Source organism: Nomascus leucogenys, chromosome X (assembly GCF_006542625.1).
Source record: "Nomascus leucogenys isolate Asia chromosome X, Asia_NLE_v1, whole genome shotgun sequence".
Lineage (NCBI taxonomy): Eukaryota > Metazoa > Chordata > Mammalia > Primates > Hylobatidae > Nomascus > Nomascus leucogenys.
In genome coordinates this window covers 46,368,923-46,392,348 of record NC_044406.1, presented here as the reverse complement: position 1 = coordinate 46,392,348, position 23,426 = coordinate 46,368,923, and the positions used below count along the sequence as shown (strand labels likewise).

At 35.6% G+C, this 23,426-nt stretch overlaps 1 protein-coding gene across 12 annotated transcripts in view; it reads left to right on the top strand.

Moving 5' to 3' along the window:
- Positions 1-21,498, top strand: part of KDM6A (lysine demethylase 6A) — a 238,229-nt gene extending 216,731 nt beyond the window's left edge. For 10 of the 12 annotated variants that reach the window (XM_012499008.2, XM_004092433.3, XM_004092430.3 and 7 more), the window contains 4 exons: positions 259-400; positions 17,294-17,420; positions 19,291-19,461; positions 20,592-21,498. In XM_012499008.2, the coding sequence (XP_012354462.1) occupies positions 259-400; positions 17,294-17,420; positions 19,291-19,461; positions 20,592-20,621 (470 nt within the window). In that variant the 3' untranslated portion in view covers positions 20,622-21,498. The other 2 variants (XM_030807656.1, XR_004028808.1) reach the window with 2 other exon arrangements.
- Positions 21,499-23,426: the final 1,928 nt, after the last annotated feature.

Sequence of the window (23,426 nt, the reverse complement as noted above, 5' to 3'; positions counted from 1 at the left end):
ATAAGGTGATGGTGAAGAGTAAATGAGATAATGGATAAAAATAAAAACACAATGCTTGGCACATAGTCATAGGAAGTGCTCTTTATATGATTGCTAATATTATTACTACTGTAATTATCATAAAGCATAAAAATTATTTTTATAGTGTTTTGAGGTTTTCAGAATTGATGTTGAAGATATCACCTGAGCAGGTGATAATGGTTATCTTCATATCTTTTGGTACTTTGGGTTGCTTTATAACTGTTTTTTTTTTCCTAGCCTGCCAGTATAAATTGGCAGTGGAACGGTACGAATGGAACAAATTGCAAAGTGTGAAGTCAATAGTACCCATGGTTCATCTTTCCTGGAATATGGCACGAAATATCAAGGTCTCAGATCCAAAGCTTTTTGAAATGATTAAGTAAGTCTTTTCTAAAACTGCTGTAGTCCCTCTCTTTTTGGGGAGTGTTAACTATTAAGTTTTTTTCTCCCTTAGAATTACGTTGACATCAAAGCAAAATGGTCCAGAAGTCTAGCAGAATGTATTATGAGAATCCACATGTTAAAAATATTTTTCCCTTTCAAATAGCCCACTATGGTACAGAAAGGAAAAAAAGACATATAAACCAGTAGAGTCACAAACCTGTGCTTCTTTCCCATTTCCCTCTGAACCACCTGATATCCCAGGATAACTTTAGTTTTAATATGAAAATCTACCATTAGTAACTTGAGGGGAAAATAGCATCACAGAATATTTGTTGTCACAGACAAATTAGCAGTTAATATAGGGATTTGACTAAAATGCTGATTTTTTAATTTTTAATTAAATCATCTATAAGTGTCTCTTTTCTGAGCTACTTAAAAAAATTTAGTATAAGTTATATAAATTCTTATCTAGGGACCTACTTTGAATACATATATACCAGTAAGCTTCACATTTGTTTTCACAGTTTCTATCTTAGCCATTTTGTAAATCTATTTAGAGGTACTATTTTCAAATAGTGCTATATAGCAGTGTTTCCCTAAATTGTGTTTTCCACTACTAGCTCTGTCCCCAAAAGATGGGGAATTCTGGCTAAGGAAATATGGGAAATGATAGATTAAAGTTCAGCAAGTGAACAAGTCCTTTATTTTAATTTTTTAAATTTATTTTTTGTAAAATATTTTAGATACTGTATGTGTTAATGTAATTTGTGAATGAGGGAGAAGAGTTACAGTGTACAGTATTTCCCAAACTTATTTGACCAGTATCTTTTGAAGAATTAGTTTTCTCAAAAGCTCATTTTGGGATACACTGCTTTATATTCATTGATAAAAATAAGTTTGTCTTAGTCTTTGTTAAAATAGTGTTTACATTAAGTATTTCTCCTGCAGATACATTAATTTGGTCAGCATGTGTTGTTTTCAAAATACTGTATTTTGAAAGTAATCCTGGTTTGTTAAAATGATTTCAAATCTAGATCCAAACTTTTATTTAAACAAAAGCTGTGTGGCCAAGGTAACATGCCTATGAATTATTTTATGACAGTCTTTTCTCAGTTGCACCATTTTATCTAGTTATAGGTAGAAGGGTAGGGGAGACAAAAAGGACCAAAAGCCAAATTATAGCGAGTAATGTACAAATTCTTTAGAACATTGGATCTTAGGTACCATACTCTCGATAAATATAATTTATAGTGGGATGGGGAATTGTCTCTCCATTTATCCTTTTATACGTCAGAATGGTGCTTTACCCTGAATAGCAAGTTCAGTGTTATTTTTTGAAACAAAAATGACCTAAAGTCACTGAAGGTGTTTAGTAAGTTGGAGGTAGTCATAAACTACATGCTAAGTCAGATCACTTAAAGATAGTTCATTGTAGAAGCCATTTATCTAACAGCTGTATAGACTGAAAGTAACTCATTACGAGTAGATTAGGATTTTATAATTGGAAAGGATTTTAAGGTCACTTAATCAGCTCCTACTTAATATAGTAATCTCATCTGTATTCATAATTTGTGGTCATCCAGTGACTTCTTAAACATTCTTTTCACCTCACTATAATTCTTGCAAGTTCTTTACAAAATGTCCTAAAGTCTACCTCTCATTTGGTCCCAATTTCCTAAATATATTTAGGATTTATGCAGAATAAGTCCCATTCAACAAATGTTTGAAAACTCACTCTATGCCACTCACTGTTCTAGGCACTGATGATAGACATACCAATGTTTAGGATGAAATTCCTGTCCTCTGGAGACTTAAATTCTAGTAGAACAAGACAGAAACCCCCAGTATAATTTATTTATATGAATAAGATAAAATACAATAATATTTGGGAGGAGGGAAGGTCAGAGTGCTCCTTTTGCTTAACTGGTCTGAGAGTGTGAGTTTTCTGCTTAGCCCTGAATAATGAGATGAAATCAACTACACAAAGATCTATGGGTAGTACCTTTCATATACAGAGAACAGATGAAGGCTAAATTAGGAAGAACTTTGGCATGTTTATGGGACAAAAAGGCTAGGGTGACTATAGCTGAATGAGAGAAAGGAAGAGTGATGGTGATAAACTTAACTAAGCAAGCAGGAATGAGATCATACATGGGCTTTCTGGACATGGTAAGAAGTTTATATATTAATTCTAGGTGTTACAGCTTGCCATAGAGGATTTTAAGCAGGAAAGGAAGAGGTTTCACTTTAAATTTAGAAAATGGATCTAGTGGCTGGGCGCAGTGGCTCATCCCTATAATCCTAGCACTTTGGGAGGCCGAGGTGAGCCGGATCACTTGAGGTCAGGAGTTTGAGACCAGGCTGGCCAACATGGCGAAACCCCGTCTCTACTAAAAATACAAAAATTAGCCGGGCATGGTGATGGGCACCTGTAATCCCAACTACTCTGGAGGCTGAGACGGTGGGGGTGGTGGGGCGGGGGTTGCAGTGAGCCAAGATGGTGCCACTTCACTCCAGCCGGGGTGAAAGACTGAGACACTGTCTTTAAAAAAAAAAAAAAAAAAAAAAAGAAAATGGATCTAGTTGCTTTGTGTGGAATGGGTTCCAAGGGGTAAGCTTAGAAGTAGGGAGGACAAATTAGGAGGCAATTGTAACAGTACAGACCAACCTGGACAGAGATTTCCCTGTAAAAATAGAGAGAGGGATCAAACTAGGGAGTCCTGTGGAACTAAAGCTCATAGAACTTGCTCATAGATTAGGTGGTTGAGTGAGAGGGAAAAAGGAACCAAGGAAAACTTACAGTCTTTTCTTCTTGTTGCCTGATTGTCATTAATTTAAACATTAATCACCTCTATCATCTTTTCCATTCCCTACCCCACCCTCAATATTCTTGATATCCTTTGAGACTCCTTCCAGTTTGTCATTGTTCCTCTCAATATTTAAAATGTTGAGGTATCGACATTTATGTTGTTATAAAGTCGTCTTGTGTTGAGGTTGGACACACAAAATTTAGGTGTTTTTCCACTTACAATTTATAGTGATACTGTTGTTTCTTATACATTTCTTTCTTTTTTTTTTTTTAACCTAGATGCACTTATATTCTTATCTGTACTCCATTTTGCCCTACCCTACAAAATGTCTAATCATTTAAATCTTGATTGCATTCTTGTGATACTAACAATTCTCCTCCCAGCTTGAGTACCTATTGACACACCAATTGAAAATGTTAACCACAAGTCTAGACCCCTACGCCTTGTTTTATAAGCCTCCCTTTTTGAAATAATTGTCATTGAGCCATTGCTAAAAATGTACTTTTCAGCAGCCAACATGGCTCCCTTTCTTTGATTTAATGAGTCTTTGCTTATGGTATACAAGGCTCTAGGCTAGGCCCTGAGGGTTTATAAATACATGGTATAGGTCCTTTCTTCAAGGAACAGTTAGTGCATATAAATAAAATAGATTGAAAGAAATTCGGTGATAGATCCACTGATGTTTCCAGCCCAAGGAGTCAGAGAGGTTTTTTAAAAAAGTGTGCATTCTGGGGAAGAATGTATTTTGTGTGATGAGTGAAAATGAGGAGGCAGGGAGAAGAGAAAGGAATAGCACTTAAGCCAGCTTAAAACCAAACTCTTGCACCATCAGAGAGATGCCCCAGTTCGTCCATAAAATAGCATACATACCATATCTCCTTAAGTCCAGCACAGTTACGTTTTCATCCAGTGAAAGTAAATCCCTTTTCTTCACTTGAGCACCAGGCAAAATAGTTGGCTTGTGTAGAGAGGCCATGTTGTATGAATAACTTCAGTCTTCAACCACTAAAGTCATACTCAACATGGTAATTCTGAAAGGCTCAGAGGAACTCTGTAGAGGAATAGCAAATGTATACTCCAAGTCATGTTCTCTTCCTCCTGCTGTCATTCTCTCCCCTATACCTCTCTTTTTTGCCCTCCCTCCTGATTACCTTCTCTGCTGTTCATTTGCGTGAGCTTAAATGTATATACGATACAACTGCTATATGTTTATTGGCAATAATTGGTGGTATGTTTTGGCTTGAGCACAATGTGTGATGAGTAGTAAAATAAGATATAGTTGTGAAAGTTGGTTAGAAGCCAATTATGCTTTGTGTACCAAACTTAAGACTTTCTTCTGTTGGAGAGCTCTTGGTGGGTTTTTAATTAATATGATCTAATTTAGGTTTCATAAAGGTGTTTCTAGCTATTAAGTAGAGCAAACTTTTGGATAGTAAGAGGAAGGAGTGAATCAAAGGTTCTTTGCCTTTAAGTCTGGATACTTAGATGGTTTAATAATAATGCTAGTTAATAAATTGGGCTTAGTACTTAGCCAAGCACTGAGCACAGTGCTTCCCAGACTGTATCTCACTTATTTCTCACAGCATCCCAAGGTCATTCAATTGACTAGAGGTAGAGCTAAGATTTAAACCCCTATCTGTCTGTGAAAGTGCTTGAGTGAATCTGTGGCACATGACTTCATTTGGGGGCAAGTTTGGGGAGCCAGTAAAAGAGTTGGATAGAGCTATTTAGAAGAAGCTGACTAGGGAGTCTTTTACCTAGGAGTTTGACTGTCTTGAGAGGAAAAGGGAATAAAAAGTTGGGGATAGCACTTCGTGGGGGATATGCCTGTTTAAGAAAAAGAAATATGTGAGCTAGGTAACAGGAGAGCATGGAGACTGTATTCTTGCAGAAATAGAGAAGGAGGTCTTTTTCCACAAGCGCAGTTTTGCCGTATCATTGTTATATCCACATCATTGCTCTGGTCTTCAAATCTAGTAGTTCCTGCCAACAAATGAAGTGGTGTTGGTTTTTTCTGGTTTGTGAGCTGTGCCAGTTCTTAATAAATGGTTTTCCCTTGCCATTCCTTCCCTCTGCTTTGAGTTATTTTCTTCATCTCCTGTTCACTCTGCCACCCCCAGCAGTTTGGCTTTCTACCCTTGGTAAGCCCAACACTTCTCTTGTTGAGGTCACCAGTGACCAACTGTTGTACATCTGCAAAGGCACTAATGTACACTTTCTTCAGAAATCTACCTTTTTAAGCCTTGCATGTGAATATCTCAAATCTGATTCCCACTTGCCTTGTCAGCCATTTCTCCCACTGCTGCCTTTAAATGTGTGCTTGAATTTTTATTTGTTAATATTTTTACCACTCCATTTGCTATTTTAAACCATCTTTAATATGAACTGCAATTTTTACATCTCCCCCTTTTTTTCCTTTGAATCGTCTTTTAATAAAGCATTAATTCTGTATATGTTGAGCATATGAATTATAGGCTATATTAAAAGAAAAAATAACAGCTAAAGGTAAGAAATGAAATAGAGAAGATATACAAACATAGTCTTCTTCCTTAATTTTCCCCCGAATTGTTATTTTTAATTCTTAAATACTGTGAATCTACGGTGTGTAATTTTTAGGCTTTCATAGTTAAGTGGTAAGCCCGCTCAACCAAAAAGAATGTAAGCAAAATTTACCTTGTGCCTTCTCATCCACTCGCTCCCTCAGCTCTACCCAGTTCTTTTTATTCAGTGAATGTTTATTGTGTAGTGCATTGGTACCCAGGTTTGTGCTAGGTGGAAAGGGTTTGATCACTTCTCAGACTGCTCAAAGTGAATTGAGAAACCGTCAAATCATTAAAACGTGATCTTTAATGATAGAGATATTGGCAAGAAACCATGGTGGGGCAGCATAGAGGAAGGCTCTTCCGAAAGAGTGGAAGGTTCAGTAAAGCCTTCACCAGAAGTACTACAGCTTTGCAGTCTCTTATTGTAAACCCTTTAGGCCAAATGTGTTTTGGAGCTAAGAATTTTTAGATTTAGCAAAAACCACAATGAGATACCATCTCACACCAGTCAGAATTACTATTATTAAAAAGTTAAAAAATAACAGGTGCTGGCAAGGATGTGGAGAAAAAGGAACACTTACACACTGTTGGCGGGATTGTAAATTAGTTCAACCATTGTGGAAAGCAGTGTGGTGATTCCTCAAAGAGCCAAAAGCAGAACTACCATTCAACTCAGCAATCCCATTACTGAGTATATAACCAAAGGAATATAAATTATTCTATCATAAAGACACATGCACACATATATTAATTGCAGCACTATTCACAATAGCAAAGACATGGAATCAACCTAAATGCTCATCAGTGGTAGACTGCATAAAGAAAATGTGGTATATGTACACCATGGATTACTATACAGCCATAAAATAAGAATGAGATCATCTTTTTTCCAGGAACATAGATGGAGCTGGAGGCCATATCCTCAGCAAATGAATGCAGAAACAGAAAACCAAGTGCCACATGTTCTCACTTATAAGTGGGAGCTAAATTATGAGACCACATGGACGCATAGAGGGGAACAACAGACACTGGGACCAATTGGAGTATGGAGGGTGGGAGGAGAGAGAGGAAAAATAACTAATGGATACTAGACTTAATACCTGGGTGACAAAATAATCTGTACAACAAACCCCCATGACACAAGCTTACCTATAACAGACCACGTGTACCCCTGAACTTAAAAGTTAAAAAAAAGATAATGTTTTTTAGATTTAGAAAGGTAATTGAGTACATTTATAATATATTATACCTTCCCAGCAGGGTCTGTTGCAGTATCCTGGGAACAAACATATTAATATTTCAGCACTAAAACATAGAAATAGTCACTCTAATGAGCTAAGTGAATACCATAAGTAGCCCCAGGTCAAATTTCAGCACCACATGAGTTTATGCAAGATTTATGAAAAATTTGTGGGATTATAATAAGGGATTATGAACCTGTATTTGCACTGGGTTATTTAATAATGGGAAATGGTGTTTTTTTCTGTTGTCACCTCCTGATTCCTCATTAATCATTTTGAGAATGAATCGCCTGTACTTCTTTAAGCAAGTCAGTATCACTCTTGCTTTTTCTCTGCACTTTCAAGTTCAAGTCTGGTCTTTAAGGACCCTGTGATTCCATAAAGTTCTATTTATCTGAGTGAGTCATTTAGTAAATCTCTTCAAATTTCTACAACCTAGCCATTTTGCTAAAATGCATTAATCATATTCTGCTTCACATTCTTCCAGATATTTCCTATGTTGGCATAAGTCAACAGAATATATATTATCTTGATTACTTCTTTCATTTGATAATGCAGTGAACTTGACTTAAAAGTTCACAACCTAACTACTTAGGAAAATTTAAGTGGCAGCTCAGTGCATAACTTTCTCTTTTGACTTCATTTAACTGTTTAAATGAAATAACTTTTCTCTGCAAATGAACTTAATTTCTCCTTTAGACCAAACTTTAAGTGTCTTTCCCTGGTTTATGCCATACTTGTGTGTTCATATTAGCTGAAGATAGATTTCAACTTTTGTTGCTAAAAATTTCAGGTAGACTTCTCATTGGCAATGACTGCCAATGAGAAGTCTTTATCATTTTTAATATTTTAAATAATGGTCAAATTTGCATGTTGGATCACTTGGTAGCAAGATGAAGCATTAAATGGAAGGCAGAAGATTTAGAGGCATAAATTAGAAGGTAATTGCTCCAGTTCAGACAAAAGGAGAGACAAAGATTACAGGGTAAAATAGACTACACTTGGTAATTGATTGGTGGTAGAGTTGAGCGAGAAATCTGTATTGCTGGACTTTGGCTTGGGCCAGACAGTGGAACATTTGTGCTTGTTGTTGAAACTGGAGATAAAGAAGAAATGAGTTGGGTGTAGAGAATGATGGTTATCAACTTGACATGCAGAACTTGAATTGCTCCTACAAGATTTAAGTTGAAATTTCTATTAAATAACAGCTAGATGGATGTATGGTTCTATTGCTTAGAAAAGGAGTCTGAGATAATACATTTATAGCCCTCAGCTGGCTGATAGGCAATCACTGCTAAGGTATTAGCTGTTGAGTTTTCCAAACCATTAGTTATTTTTAAGGTAGAGCAGTGCCCATACAAAGAAATGAATAAAGGAAAACTTCAAGATCAAGGGTACTGATCTCCTTTAATTCATTCAACTATGACGGTTTTTCTAGGTTAATATATCTAGTCTCCTTTAAAATATATAAAATTTACATGTATAACACATCACTGCACTCCTCCCCAACTTGTTTATACTTTTTCCTCCAACTTTTACTTTGAAATTTCTTAAACCTACAAAAAAAGTTGAAAGAATAGTACAGCGAATACCTGTGTAACCTCATCTGGATTCATCAGTTAAGTTTTTGCCACATTTATTTAGCAGTCTCTGTATACACATACATGCTTGCACACGCTTTTTCATATGAGCTATATGAAAAAGTAATTTGCAGACATCATGACATATCACTTCAGATACTTCATCCTGCATCTTAAGAATAGGGTTATTCTCCTACATACCTGTAATACGATTTACCATATCTAGGAAATATGAAATTCCATAGTATGAGTTAATACACAGTCCACATTTAGATTTCCCCAACTATCCAAAAATGTCTTTTTTTTTTTTAAGCGCTTGCCTCTCCATATTGAATTAAGGTTCACATTTAATTGAATATGTAGTCATTGTGTCTTCTTTAGTCTCCTAAACCTATGAAAGTCTTTTTTTAATGACATTTTCTTCTTGAAGACAGCAGACCTTTGTGTTGTGCAGAGTTCTACATTCTGGATTTGTTTTCTCATAATTGTATTTAGGGTAAATTTTTGACAAAAACTACTAATGATGTTTACTTTTGTCAAACTCCTGCCTCACTCCAGTATAAACTATGTCAGAGATATTTTCCTTAGTGGGTCCTGAGTAAATTAAGTTTTACTTTAAAAGGCAATTTTAAAACTTAAAATTAGGGGTGAGGAGATTATTGTTACTTTTTAGTCCATCTTTTTCATAGTATATGGTTTTTATCCTGTGGTTTTAATTTTACGACTGGTAGATTAAGATGTAAAAGAAACCCTCGCCGGGCACGGTGGCTCATGCCTATAATCCCAACACTTTGAGAGGCCAAGTCGGACAGATCACAAGGTCAGGAGATCAAGACCATCCTGGCTAACATGGTGAAACCCCCGTCTCTACTAAAACTACAAAAAATTAGCTTGGTGTGGTGGCACACGCCTGTAGTCCCAGCTACTTGGGAGGCTGAGGCAGGAGAATCACTTGAACTCGGGAAGTGGAGGTTGCAGTGAGCTGAGATTGTGCCACTGCACTCTAGTCTGGGTGACGGAGCAAGACTCTGTCTCAAAAAAAAAAAAACAAAAAAAAACAAACCTCCGCAAATTCATGATTCCCATTTTAAGATATTTGAGATACAGTACTTTGGCCTATATTTTATTTTCCTCTTTGTACAATACTAAGACGCTTTACGTCATTTTCATAAGACTCATAAATTCCTTGTTTTGCCTCCGAAGTATTTTTTTTAACAGGACATTTGAAAGGAATCAAGTGTTAGTGCAGGAGATGAGCTCTACAGACTGTTGGTACTGATGAGAGTTCCCTGTAGATAACAGGCTTTCAGAATAAATAGACTTATAGGTGCAGTTGATAAAGCCGACCCCCAACAAATATGCTATAAGTTGTTACAGTCACGTTGGACTGTTGTCAAGTTAGTGCAATGGTATTATGTTTTCAGTACATTGGAAACTTTGGTTTATTCACCAGCAACTTTGTGAGTTCACTTAAATCACCACGATAAGTAATTTAGTAAATTTTAAAATATGTCAAAAACAGAATGCCAAGGAGTGCATTTTCCTCTGAAAAGTTTATTGTTAGGAAGTCTTAGATTTAATGGAGGAGCATATCAAATAGTATGCTGAGGAGTCGAAAGTTAATTTTGAGGATACACATTCATTTGTCTTACCCCCCTGTAATCTGCCAGACAATAACACATTCTAAAAATACTAATAACATATAAGCCAATGGTTGAAAATAAATTCTCTTAAATTTCAACAGTGCCAAGCTCATTGAAAACCACTCTCCACAAACTTAATTTCTTATCATATTGTCATTCTTTTGACCATCTTATAAAGCACTGTTTTATATTTTTTCTTTTTCTTTTTTTTTTTTAATTAAAAAAATAAAGACAGGGTCTCCCTATGTTGCCCAGGCTGGTCTCAAACTCCTGGGCTCAAGGGATCCTCCTGCCTTGGCCTCCCAAAGTGCTAGGATTAACAGTCATGAGCCACCATGCCTGGCCAATATTTCAGTTTTTAAATGTGCTATCTTATATGCACAGTGTTAATATTCTATGTGCTTTCTCTGTGCCTTTTGTGTATATGTGATCACTATGTGTTCAATAATTTGCCCATCTGTATTTGTTTTCCTAAGTCTTAGAGTCTACACTATTTAATATCCCAGTAAAATATTACAGGAAGGGCAGCATTATGTAGTTTCTGGAATCCAATCTGCCTTCATATCTTAGCTTCTTCATTTACTGGCTGGGGGACTGTGGACAAATTACTAAACCTATTAGTCTTTATTTCCTCTTCTGAAAAATGGGGATAATACTGTCTTTCTAAAATAACTTTTATGACTGTTATGTGAGTCTTAGCATAGGGTAAGCATTCAGTAAATTGTAGTTGTTGTAATTATTATTTTATAGAAACCTCAATTACCTTCTATTTTTTAAATTAATATTCTTGGACCTAGTGTAGTGCTTCTCAAATGTGGACAATTTTTCCTCCCCCCCACCGCTTTCCTTTCCCAGGGGATATATGCCAATATCATGACTTGAGTGGGAGAGATGCTACTAGCTTTTTTGAGTAGAGATTAGGAATGCTGCTATTAAATATCCTGCAGGGCACAGGACAGCTCCCCACAACAAAGAATTACCCAGCTATAAATACCAATAGTGCTGAGATTGAAAAACCCTTATCTAATGGAATCCAGACTAAACACCTTTTGAATAACCTTATTTCATTTTCTTTTTGGTGTGTTAACTATTATACTTTGAGTTGGCATTCATCATACAATTTTTTCAAATTAAATAACTTTAATTTAGTAATTATATGATTATTTTTATACAGTTTAGGAATTTGACATGTCAAGTTCAAATAATTAACATTTATTGAGCATGAACTGCCAGGCACAAGTCTAAGCATTTTATATAACATATGTAATCCTCACAGCAGCACTGTAAGTTAAATATCCCCTTTTTTCAGCTGAGGAAACTGAGGCACAGAAAGAGGTGTGCAGCTGGAATTTGAACCCAGACAGTCTAGGTATAGAATCTGCTCTTGCCCACTCTACAGCTCTTTCTATGGTCTCTTAAAGGCTCTAATCCTAAAAACGCAGTGATTTGTGAAGTTGATATTTTACCAGTCTATTGAAAAATATTACCTTCTATTTTTTTAGTTAACTACAAATCTGAGACATTGGTTTTAATTTTGACACTTATGAAGTGAGAGGTTTGTGCTGGTTCTCTTACTTGCTGATCACAAGAATCACCTGGAACTCTTATTAAACTAGGTTTTCAGAGCTCTATGCAAAGAACTCTGGGAACCTTTTTCATGGTGGCCTAGTGAATCTTATCAGACAAATTAGGTCTTTTTTAGAACTAAGAATTTTTTTTGCTACCTTTTCTTTCACATACATTATAGGTTATTACCTTACCTACCTACATAAAATATACTTTATCACAAACACAGAATTTCAAAATGTAAATTAAAGCAAAGTCATAAGTATTAAGTCCCTTTTCTCTTTGATTCCCTTATTTAAATGGATAAATACGGTGTTATACAACTCTTTAGTCCACACCCATTTGACCTAATAATGGACCAAGATTTTTCCAGTACTACGTGAAGATAATGGTATAGCCATAAAGACCAGTCCATAGTTAGCATTGATCCTAGTGCTGTAGTCCTGGCGGTCTTCTAATACTCTGTTGGGTTTGATATATAATGCTTTTTGATAACACTGACCAAACAAAATCTAAACATTCTAAAACTGCATTCTCATGGTTAATATATATTTGCTTTCATGCTTTTTTTTTCCCCCCATCTAGGAGCTTAAAGTTCTTAAGATATGCATTTTTTCATTGACTGAGACCTTGATTTTCAGCCATGTGGTTGGTGTAAATAAAACTGTTAGATGCCTTATTGACATTCATATACCCACTGTTGTCCTAGGAGAACACAACCCTGGAGTGACAGGTGGCAAGAGAGTTTTCAGAGCTCATATGTTAGCTTACTTTTCCTGCATGGCTCTTTCAGTAGGGGAGACTAGGCAGAGCAAGGCACCTCTTGGTGTTCGTTAATTTGTTATCTACTTCTCAGTGGCTGAGACTGTTACCATAAAGAATTTAAAAGTGCAGTACCAAGTTAACCCATATTTCATCTATCTCCACCTTGATATTTGGTAACTTACTTTGGAAACTGAGTCACATTGCCATTAGAATGTCAGAGTAACCCCCAGTGTTATCTTAACTTTGATGTAATATAATATTATTATGACTTCATTCCTGTTACTTCCTGCCCCAGAAACCTCATGCGAAGATTAAAATCTTGTAAGAACAGTTGTTTGTTCCCCAAAGAAGCCCCCATACTACCTTCTTGTGGCATTCTTTCTGTACAGAGTGTGCCTTCCCCCACCTCTTTTTCCTGTTCATAATCAATTAAGTAAATTGATTCAGAAATTTCAACTTCTGTTTGAAAACTTATGATTCTCTACCTCCCCTCACCTGAAGATGATCTCTCTCTCTCTCCTTTTAGTATCCATAGCATACTGTTTATTTTTTGCCTAATGTCCTCATGTATTGATTTTTGAATATATTGTGCATTAATTGCCCATAAATAAGGCTTTTGATAATTTGTCTATTTTATTCAGTTCTCTTGTTCTAATATTGGAAGTGTATTTTCATTCTATTCCCTGTGTGAAGTTGTTCTCTAAAATTCTATAGCTCTTTAAGCTTCATCTTTGCAGATCACTTTTTGGTTGGATTAGATTCTAGTATATAACCTCAAATATGCCAAGCTCTCAATCAGCCTCTTCCTCATGGTTTTCTTCCATTCTGGAACTTCCTTTGTCCCCTGCCTTTTTGTGTAGTCTTTCATCCAAACAGCTAAAAACAGGGAGTGGGTCCTGAAACCTATACTGATCCTTAAATGTCAAAGAATTTCCTGCTTTTCTAGCTACTGAAATCATTTTTGACCTTGTTTCTAAAGTACACATATGCAAAATAGCATTTTCTGTCTTCTATGTGTTTACACCTTTTGCAAATGATTTATTCTTTTTTTTTTTTTTTTTTTGAGACGGAGTCTCGCTGTGTCGCCCAGGCTGGAGTGCAGTGGCACGATCTCGGCTCACTGCAAGCTCTGCCTCCCGGGATCACGCCATTCTCCTGCCTCAGCCTCTCCGAGTAGCTGGGACTACAGGCGTCCGCCACCATGCCCGGCTAATTTTTTGTATTTTTTAGTAGAGACGGGGTTTCACCGTGGTCTCGATCTCCTGACCTTGTGATCCGCCCGCCTCAGCCTCCCAAAGTGCTGGGATTACAAGTGTGAGCCACCGCGCCCGGCCATGATTTATTCTTTTGTTTTTAGCAAATTGAATTCTCTTTTTTTTGAGACGGAGTTTCGCTCTTGTTGCCCAGGCTGGAGTGCAATGGTGCGATCTCGTCTCACCACAACCTCCACCTCCCGGGTTCAAGCAATTCTCCTGCCTCAGCCTCCCCAGTAGCTGGGATTACAGGCATATGCCACCACACCCGGCTAATTTTGTATGTTTAGTAGAGACGGGGTTTCTCCATGTTGGTCAGGCTGGTCTCAAACTCCCAACCTCAGGTGATCCACCCGCCTCGGCCTGCCAAAGTGCTGGGATTAGAGGCAGGAGCCACCGCGCCCAGCCTGCAAATTGAATTCTTAATTACCATAAGGTAAACTTACAGAAATTCAGCAAAACTAAAATTAAGAGGAAATGAGAATCCTGATTTTGTTTAGCTTTTATTTTTTAGCTCTTTAATGTACTTAAATGTTGTCTTTGTATAAAATCAGTCTGGGGCTAATCAAAGCAGAACAGGTTATTGTTTAGTCTTAAATATTATATCTGTTTCTTTACTACGACCCTTTCCCTAAATCACTTTACTTTCTATTTTTCCCTATCCTTCACTTGAATCACATTCTTTCTTTTTTAGGACTTCCTCATTACTGTGGACTCCATAAGAGCCTCTCTCTCTCTAAATTCTTCTGTTCCAAGTGCTGCCTTTTGAAAAGGGGAAGGAACAAAAATTTTCAATATTAAAAAAGTAAAGGCAAGGAGAAATCACAGTTTTGTTATTCATCATCAGATAAGATTAATAGAACTGTCAGTTTTCTAAGATTTCGGTATCACACAACATATAAAATATAAATTCTGGAGCAGAATTTATTCCAGAAGCAGACTGACTACTTATGGCTTAGTATTTACTCTTAGCAACCTTATCTCAGACCCCTTGTTATTTGCAGAAAATCAGTATACTGCCTTTTTTAAGATGAAACTACCAAACTAACAATACATTGTAAATTTACAGTCTAAGTGCCAGTGTAGTCAGTGGCATTGAAGATGAAAATTTATCTGCGGAGTAACAAGTAGCCTGATACTCCATAGAACCAAGGCTCTGTGTTTGGAAAAACTGTGCTTCCTGAGCCCAAGAATCTCATCTTTGACGGGGAGTGGGTGATAATAAGATGTGAAAAGAGACCAAAAAGAAGGGTACAGTGTGAGATAGTAAGGGGGAAGCTTGAGATTTTCTTTTAAAAACTCGTAGCTCAACCACTTAAATAGCTTTATGACATTAGACAAACTTAACTTCTCTGCACTCCTTTTTCTCCATTTGCAAGATAGAGATAACCTTTCTCCCAGGGTTGTTAGGAGGCTTACTTGGCATAATGTATGTGAAATAGCAAATACATGGCTCCTGTCTGGTTCTTATTTTTTATTTGCTTTTATTATATTATTTTTGTTTGGCCATGTGGAAGGACAGTTGAGTTTGAAGTCTTCCAATGGTATCTACAGAGTTTTAGGCATTATTTTCCTGTAAGAGACCTTATTTTGAAGCCCTACTTGGAAAACTTGTTCAGTAAGATCTGTACCTTTAGAAGTGAATTGTATGGGACATGGGGAGGGAAAAAGAGAGGAGCAGGTGCTGTTCAAGAGCTAGAGACAGAGTCTGAAGTATATTCTCTCTTTGCTATGATCTAAATTTTTACTTGCTACCTTCCCTGGCGCCCTATACAGGCACGCATGCACACATCGATAGCTGTCCTAACCTTGACACAACCACAGGCTAAAGCAGGGGTCCCCAACCCCTGGGCTGCAGACCAGTATCAGTCCTTCGCCTGTTAGGAACCGAGCTGCACAGCAGGAGGTGAGCAGCAGGCAAGCTGGCATTACTGCTTGAGCTCCACCTCCTTTCAGATCAGTAGTGTTATTAGATTCTCATAGGAGCAGGGACGCTATTGTGAACTGCACGTGCAAGGGATCTGGGTTCCTTGCTCCTTATGAGAAGCTAATGCCTGATGATCTGAGGTGGAACAGTTTCATCCCAAAACCATTCCCCCTGCCCCTCCCCCTAGATCTGTGGAAAAACCCGTCTTCCACGAAACCGATCTCTGGTGCCAAAAAGGTTGGGGACCGCTGGTCTAAAGCAATGTTTTTGTTTCTAAATAAGTTAAATATGCAAGAATTGTTGAAGCCAAGCTGAGAGTGCAGTCTTTGAATATGATACTTAAGGAATTGGCCTACAACTATAAAGTTGATATTGTTTTATATTTGTTAAATAAGCTAACAGGTTTTACAAATGTTTTTAGTCATTCCCCACCTCCCCACCCACCGCCAGGTTAATATACATGGGTTCTGATACATAACAATACTTTAATGTAGTAACGTATAAAATAGCAAAGAAATATAAAATAAGATAAATTAAATATTTTAGTACTTACAATTTGAATTTTAGTTGTCTATTGATTAAGCTACTATATGCTAGGCAGTGCCCTAGGTGGTGAGTAGATAAATAGATAGCAGGAATAAAATAGATAAGACCTTTGCTTTCAAGACAACATTCAGTTGCTAAACCCATTTCCTTTTCTTTAGGATATTTTCATTGTCTCCGAATTTTAGAGCTGAAAAGTGCCTTAGAGATCATCTAGTTCAACCTCTCCGTTCAAATGGAGAACCTGAGCCACTAAGATTCACAGGAGAGTAAGATAATTGAGCAAACAACTCCAAGTAATGACAGAAAATTATAGGAGAATCAGTACAAATTGTGAGAATTTACTATGTTGTTAGCATCCTAAGTATGAGTTTAGAAAAGGTATAAGTTATAAGAAAAGTTAAGTTGTTTTAATTTGAATGGATTCCACTGTTACCTTCAAGATAAAATGAAGACATACTTTTTTCTTTAGTATTATAGTTAAACAAATATCCTGTAGTGACTAAATTCATAAATATTTTTTCTGCTTATAGACTTGAGTTTCTAAAGCAGCTGTACAGATGATGCTGTTAACGAGTGTTTAGGTAGTATTGATTTAAAAAAAATAATATGCCTTCCTGCCTTATTAGAATCATAGAAGTTCATATCTGGAATTCATACCCCTTATTTCAAGGTTGAGGAAATTGACTCCCAGAGAGGTTAACTGACTTGCCCAAATAAGAGCCAAAATTAGCAACTCACATTTAAGCAGGGAGTCAGTTTTTATGTACTAAGACCATTATATTTTGATATCCAGATATTAATTTTCTCAACTTTAAATGTTTTAATATTTTCATCAGGCCTGCTGAGCATTGTCATTTTAAAATCAGAATATTTGATAAATTGATGAAAGAAAAATTATGAAGTCATAGACATTAGAATCAAGTCTCTTGGCATTATTTCTAGTTGGTATATCTTTTATGCTAAAAATATTCAATATTCAGTTGCTGGTCACAAATAATTTCTCCCCCACAATAGGTATTGTCTTCTAAGAACTCTGAAGCAATGTCAGACATTGAGGGAAGCTCTCATTGCTGCAGGAAAAGAGATTATATGGCATGGGCGGACAAAAGAAGAACCAGCTCATTACTGTAGCATTTGTGAAGTAAGTAATTGTTCTTATCCACAGTTGTTTTATAAAGCCTCTTCCCTCTCCATTTTTGGTTTCTCTTTATTTTTAAAAAACTTTTTTATACTTTTATGTAATCCAGTTTATAGTAATTAACATTGGATTCGATTTTGTTACTTAGCCATTATATTAAAATTCAGTGTGATAATAACGATATTTCACTGTGAATTAACCTTAAAAGTATCTACTGCAGAGTCATTTTTGTGATAGATCTTCAACAGATGATAATCAGCAAATTTAGTCTGAGATTTTAAACTGAGAACAATCTAGATGTACACAGATGCCAATAAACTGGATGTTTCGTATAACTCTAGGCAGATCGATTATCAGTCCTCTCTGGTGCAATTCACAATACATTTGTCAATCTTGTGTGGCCAAGGCTTGCAAGAGGTGCAGGAACAAAGATGTGGTGCCTCCTATGAAGGAGTTTAAGTTCTACTTGGAGCAGACAGATTATAAACAACTAATTGTAATGTGCATGAGACTATGATGAATGTGAAGTTGGACTTCCTGTTAATGATAACACTGAGGGGGAAAATGACCTAATTTTTTCTTCTAGTATTGGCATAAGAATTCACAAAGGTATTAGTATTTGAGTCCATCCTTGAAAAAAGAGTATGATATCAGTAGGCTAAAAAAGTGATGAGAATCGGAGGTAGACTGTCATGGGCTATAGGCACAAGAAGAGAACAGGGAAATGAAATGGCTTTAGAAAAGATTGAATGTGTTCCAATTCGGCTGGAACACAGACTGCAAATTCCGCTCATAAGTATAGGTGGCATGTAATTTGTAGCACATCTTGAATGGTTTTAAGGAATTTGATATTCCAAGGTTATTGAAGCCATTAAAAGGTTTTGAGCAGGCAACTAAGGGTAAGATATGTGTTTCAGGGAGAAAAGTGGTTGGAAAGGACAGCGATATATAAGCTATTGCAGTGGTCTTAAGAGTTGTTATTTTAAGGCCTAGACTAGAACCTGGCAATGGGAATATTAAAGAAGGGAAAGAATTCAAAAATATTTAGAGGGTAAAATCAGCGAGACACCTCATTAAATGGCAGAAGTAGAAGGACAAGTTGAAGAATGCTCACCAATTTTCTAGCTCAGGTCACTAGGTTTGTATTGCTGCCTATTGACAGTAATGGATAACATGTTGAGCTAGCTCTAGGATTGTAGTTAACTGTTAAAAGAAGACATGGGATCATAAGAGTTTTCTGTCATTGAAGAAATTTAAGGATAAGCCAAAGACAGGATGTTGATGGTCCATTTCAAACCTTGAAATTCTGTAATTCTAACATCAACCTTTATTTGAAATGATTGAATCCATTGATTTTTTTTTTTTTTTTTTTAATGTTGTATGGCCTGACCAAAGTGAGTCATTAGGAGATCAGATAGATTCCAGTTAGGTGTGTTGTTCCTTATCCTACCTGAACCCTAGCAACTCATTAATCTTTCTGTATAAGATAGAGGTATTATTTCTAAAATAATGCTGTACTCATGAATACATAAAATGATCACTTATATCTGATTGTATACTAATGTTTTGGATTTAAAAATAGGTTGACCTTTATCAAACTTTTGAACTGGGCCTTGTCATTGGTTGTCATGAGTATGTCATTCCCTTTGATTATTCCCCTAAATATGCATTACTACCCATGTCTTTGGATTTGGTGCAAAATAAACCTGGTCTATTAAAGATTCTCAAACACAGCCATGTTTTTCTTACCACCTACTCTTAACCAGAGATCACTGTCCACAATTTCATTCAAGTAGAATTCCATGATTATACTAAAGCAGTACAGTAAATACCACCATCTCTATTGAATACGTTTTTCTCTTGTATAAAACAGGTGGAGGTTTTTGATCTGCTTTTTGTCACTAATGAGAGTAATTCACGAAAGACCTACGTAGTACATTGCCAAGATTGTGCACGAAAAACAAGCGGAAACCTGGAAAACTTTGTGGTGCTAGAACAGTACAAAATGGAGGACCTGATGCAAGTCTATGACCAATTTACATTAGTAAGTCAAATCAACATGTGAGTACATAGTTAGCTGGGTTATGAAGCAGCAGTGTTTGCTCTCCCACCTGATAAGTAGGAGGTAATGAAATATTTTAAATTTTCCTTTGGCTCATTAGATATTGCATGAGGGTATATTCATATCATTCCCCCCTCCATTTCCAGGTATTTATTCCTATAAAATTGGCATATATCATTTTCAGTTTTCTTCCTGGGTGAGACTAGCCTAAATAATTTTACAAGAATTACATTTAAAAGTCTTTGCATGCTTTAGATAGAACACTATCATATCTTTTATGTCGTTTTATCTCAGTTGATAAAATGTTTGTGTATGTAGGTTATTAGAGCCCACAAAATGAATCAGTAAGTGTGCTTTTAAATATACATCTGCTTTTAGAGCTAATTTGTTTAAAATTTTGTCCTTGCCAGAAGTATTAACCTCATGGGAGTATTTAATGGAGCTTAACTTCCTGGTATGTTATGTAACCTTATGAAATTCAAGTATACTTATAAATTGCACACAGTTTTTAATTTCAGACAGCAGATGCTTGGGGGAAGCATTTTACTTTAGCAGATCAATAGCTTTATGAATAGAAACACAGAGATAATTTATGAATTGTTGATTTTCTCCAGTACTTGTCTCCCACACATAGGTGATCAGAAACTAACTTTTTGAAATTTAGTTTCTGATATTTTCACTTGAATGGTCTTCAAGATTGCTTGAAGAAGAAAATTATCTGGAATAAGTTGAAGAAGATATGTTACCTAGCTGAGATAGATTCTGAAGGCAGTCACTAGTGAAATTATAATTTGTTAAATTATTTTTCAAGAAGCCCCCTTTTTTTAAGCAATCTTAAAAAATGGTAAACTTAATAACATTCCAAGAGTTTTTGACTAATTGGTGAAGAAGTATAGAAAATTGCAAGTACACTGAGTGGGATAATGGTCTTAGATTCTTAAGAAAATTGACTGAATGGGAGATAGTAAGGTAGGTTGTACTTTTATGTTGCATAGCAGGCTGTTGAACTTTTTGAGTTATTTCCCCTAACTTCACAAGCAGACTATATGTTTGTAGCCATGAGCTATTAACAATTTGTATATCAGAATAACCTACCTTACTTTTATTTTCAGGCTCCTCCATTACCATCCGCCTCATCTTGATATTGTTCCATGGACATTAAATGAGACCTTTTCTGCTATTCAGGAAATAACCCAGTTCTGCACCACTGGTTTTTGTAGCTATCTCGTAAGGCTGCTGGCTGAAAACTGTGTCTATGCAACCTTCCAAGTGCGGAGTGTCAACCAACTGGACGGGAGAGAGTACTGCTCCTACTCCAGGACTCTAACAAAGCTGATCAGCTGTACTTCAAAAAAAAAAATAATAATTTCCATGTTTTGTATATATCTGACAAAACTGGCAACATCTTACAGACTACTGACTTGAAGACAACCTCTTTTATATTTCTCTATTTCTGGGCTGATGAATTTGTTTTCATCTGTCTTTTCCCCCTTCAGAATTTTCCTTGGAAAAAAAATACTAGCCTAGCTGGTCATTTCTTTGTAAGGTAGTTAGCAATTTTAAGTCTTTCTTTGGTCAACTTTTTTTTAATGTGAAAAGTTAGGTAAGACACTTTTTTACTGCTTTTATGTTTTTCTGTCTTGTTTTGAGACCATGATGGTTACACTTTTGGTTCCTAAATAAAATTTAAAAATTAACAGCCAAGTCACAAAGGTAATGGATTGCACATAGACTAAGGAATAAACTTCAGATTTGTGATTTTTGTTTCTAATCTTGATGTAAATTTACACTATTTATAAATACATATTTATTGCTTGAAAATATTTGTGAATGGAATGCTGTTATTTTTTCCAGATTTACCTGCCATTGAAATTTTAAGGAGTTCTGTAATTTCAAACACTACTCCTATTACATTTTCTATGTGTAAATAAAACTGCTTAGCATTGTACAGAAACTTTTATTAAAATTGTTTAATGTTTAAAGAGTTTTCTATTGTTTGAGTTTTAAAAAGACTTTATGTACAGTGCCCAGTTTTTGTTCATTTTTGAAATCTGATTATATATATTTTATATATACTTATGTATGTATATATAATATATATAGAAATCTGGATATATATGTATAAATATTTAGAACTTAAATTTTTCTCGTTTTAAGTTTCACATCTATGGTAGATTTTTGAGGTGTCTACTGTAAAGTATTGCTTACAAAAAGTATGATTATTTTTAAAGAAATATATATGGTATGTATCCTCAAGACCTAAAATGTCAGACTGGTTTATTGTTAAGTTGCAATTACTGCAATGACAGACCAATAAACAATTGCTGCCAAAATGTAGTATAATAGTAGAAAACAAATAGTGATTGAACTTAAGATTTTAAAGGGAATGTTATATGGGCTTGACAAATCCTGTACATGACTTAGTACCATTTTATATGGAAAAGGGGATTCAGGATGAAGGGCTCTATTTTAGAATGCAAATAAATTAAGAGACTTATTTTTTAATGTTAGGCAATTTTGAAATCTCATGCTTTTTTGCTTGCATGACATGATTTGGGGGAGGAGTGCTGCAAATTCCCTATCACTAGTAAAATATAGCAATCTATATTAGCATTCACAAGTCACTGCTAATTAATGATAGTATTTCATTTTGTAATAACAGCACCTTGCATTTATACCTCCATTTTCTGAAGCATTTGACACATACTCTCATTTAATCATATTGTTCTTTGTATGAATTTTCCAGGAAGCATTAGTGAAGAAGCATAGAGAATGCTGTAAATCAAGATTATATATATATGGCTAAAGAGAGCTTATTCTATCTAGTGAAATGCCGTGCTGATTGCATTAATCACATACTCTTTCAGATTTAGAGTATGTTATCCTCTTAGACAGTTTGAAGGTTGAAAGCATGGAGATACTTTTTTCGATTAGTTAATAATTTGGTAAATATTGGCTATCTACTAGAAGTAATCATCTCTTATTTAAAATTTCAGAAGGAAAAAATGCCAAATCTATTTTAATTATGGAGCAAGAATGCTTGTCTAAATACTATTCAGGACATTTAATCACTAATATTTTTAAGTGGTTTTCTTATAAAATCTCCTATCCAAAGGTTATTGAGAATAACTCAAGACAAACATTTTTGCAAACAAAAATTGCAAGCCAACCATCAAGAAGCAAAGATTATAAGAATGCACTACCTAAATGTTTCTTAACCTGTTCTAGTTTATCTTACTGACACAATGTCTTATTTTCTATGATTTTAAGATAGTTTATTGCCAAGATTAATTTATCTGACATTTAAGAGAATAAGTTATCTGGCATTTAGATAAATTATCTGACATTTAAGAGAAATTTAGTATAATTCATATTTGGATTCTATGTCAAGAATAATAATTCAAGAATCAGTCTTTGGGTAGAGGATAGGGAGTAAAAATCAAACACATCAACATTACTCTGAAATATAATTAGATAATTGAAATCCTATGTAAACTTTTTTTATCTTCAATTGAACATCCTTTATAATTGCATTTTTAAGGTTTTAGAAGACAGAATAATTTTTTTTCTTTTTACTATTTGTATAGGCAAGTCCCATTAAGGCACACTCTATCTAGGTGCCTTAATAATGAAACAAGTTTACATCCTAACACACATTTTTAGAGAAAAATGCTAATCACACAGTGCATAGAAAAACTAGATGTGATCCAGAAAGTGGGAGCTAAATCATACTCTTTTCCCATTGCCCCCAGTTAAATAGGAACCCAAGAACTTACCATCAGTATAGCAGTTGAACTTAATAATCAGTATAGCAATTGAACTTAATATGTTAAACCAGTTTAAAACATTTGGCTTTTGTATTTTGTCTTTTTTGTGGGGGGAGGGGAGAGGGAGGAGGGTTGGGCAGGGTCTCCCCCAGGCTGGAGTGCACTGGCACAAACACAACT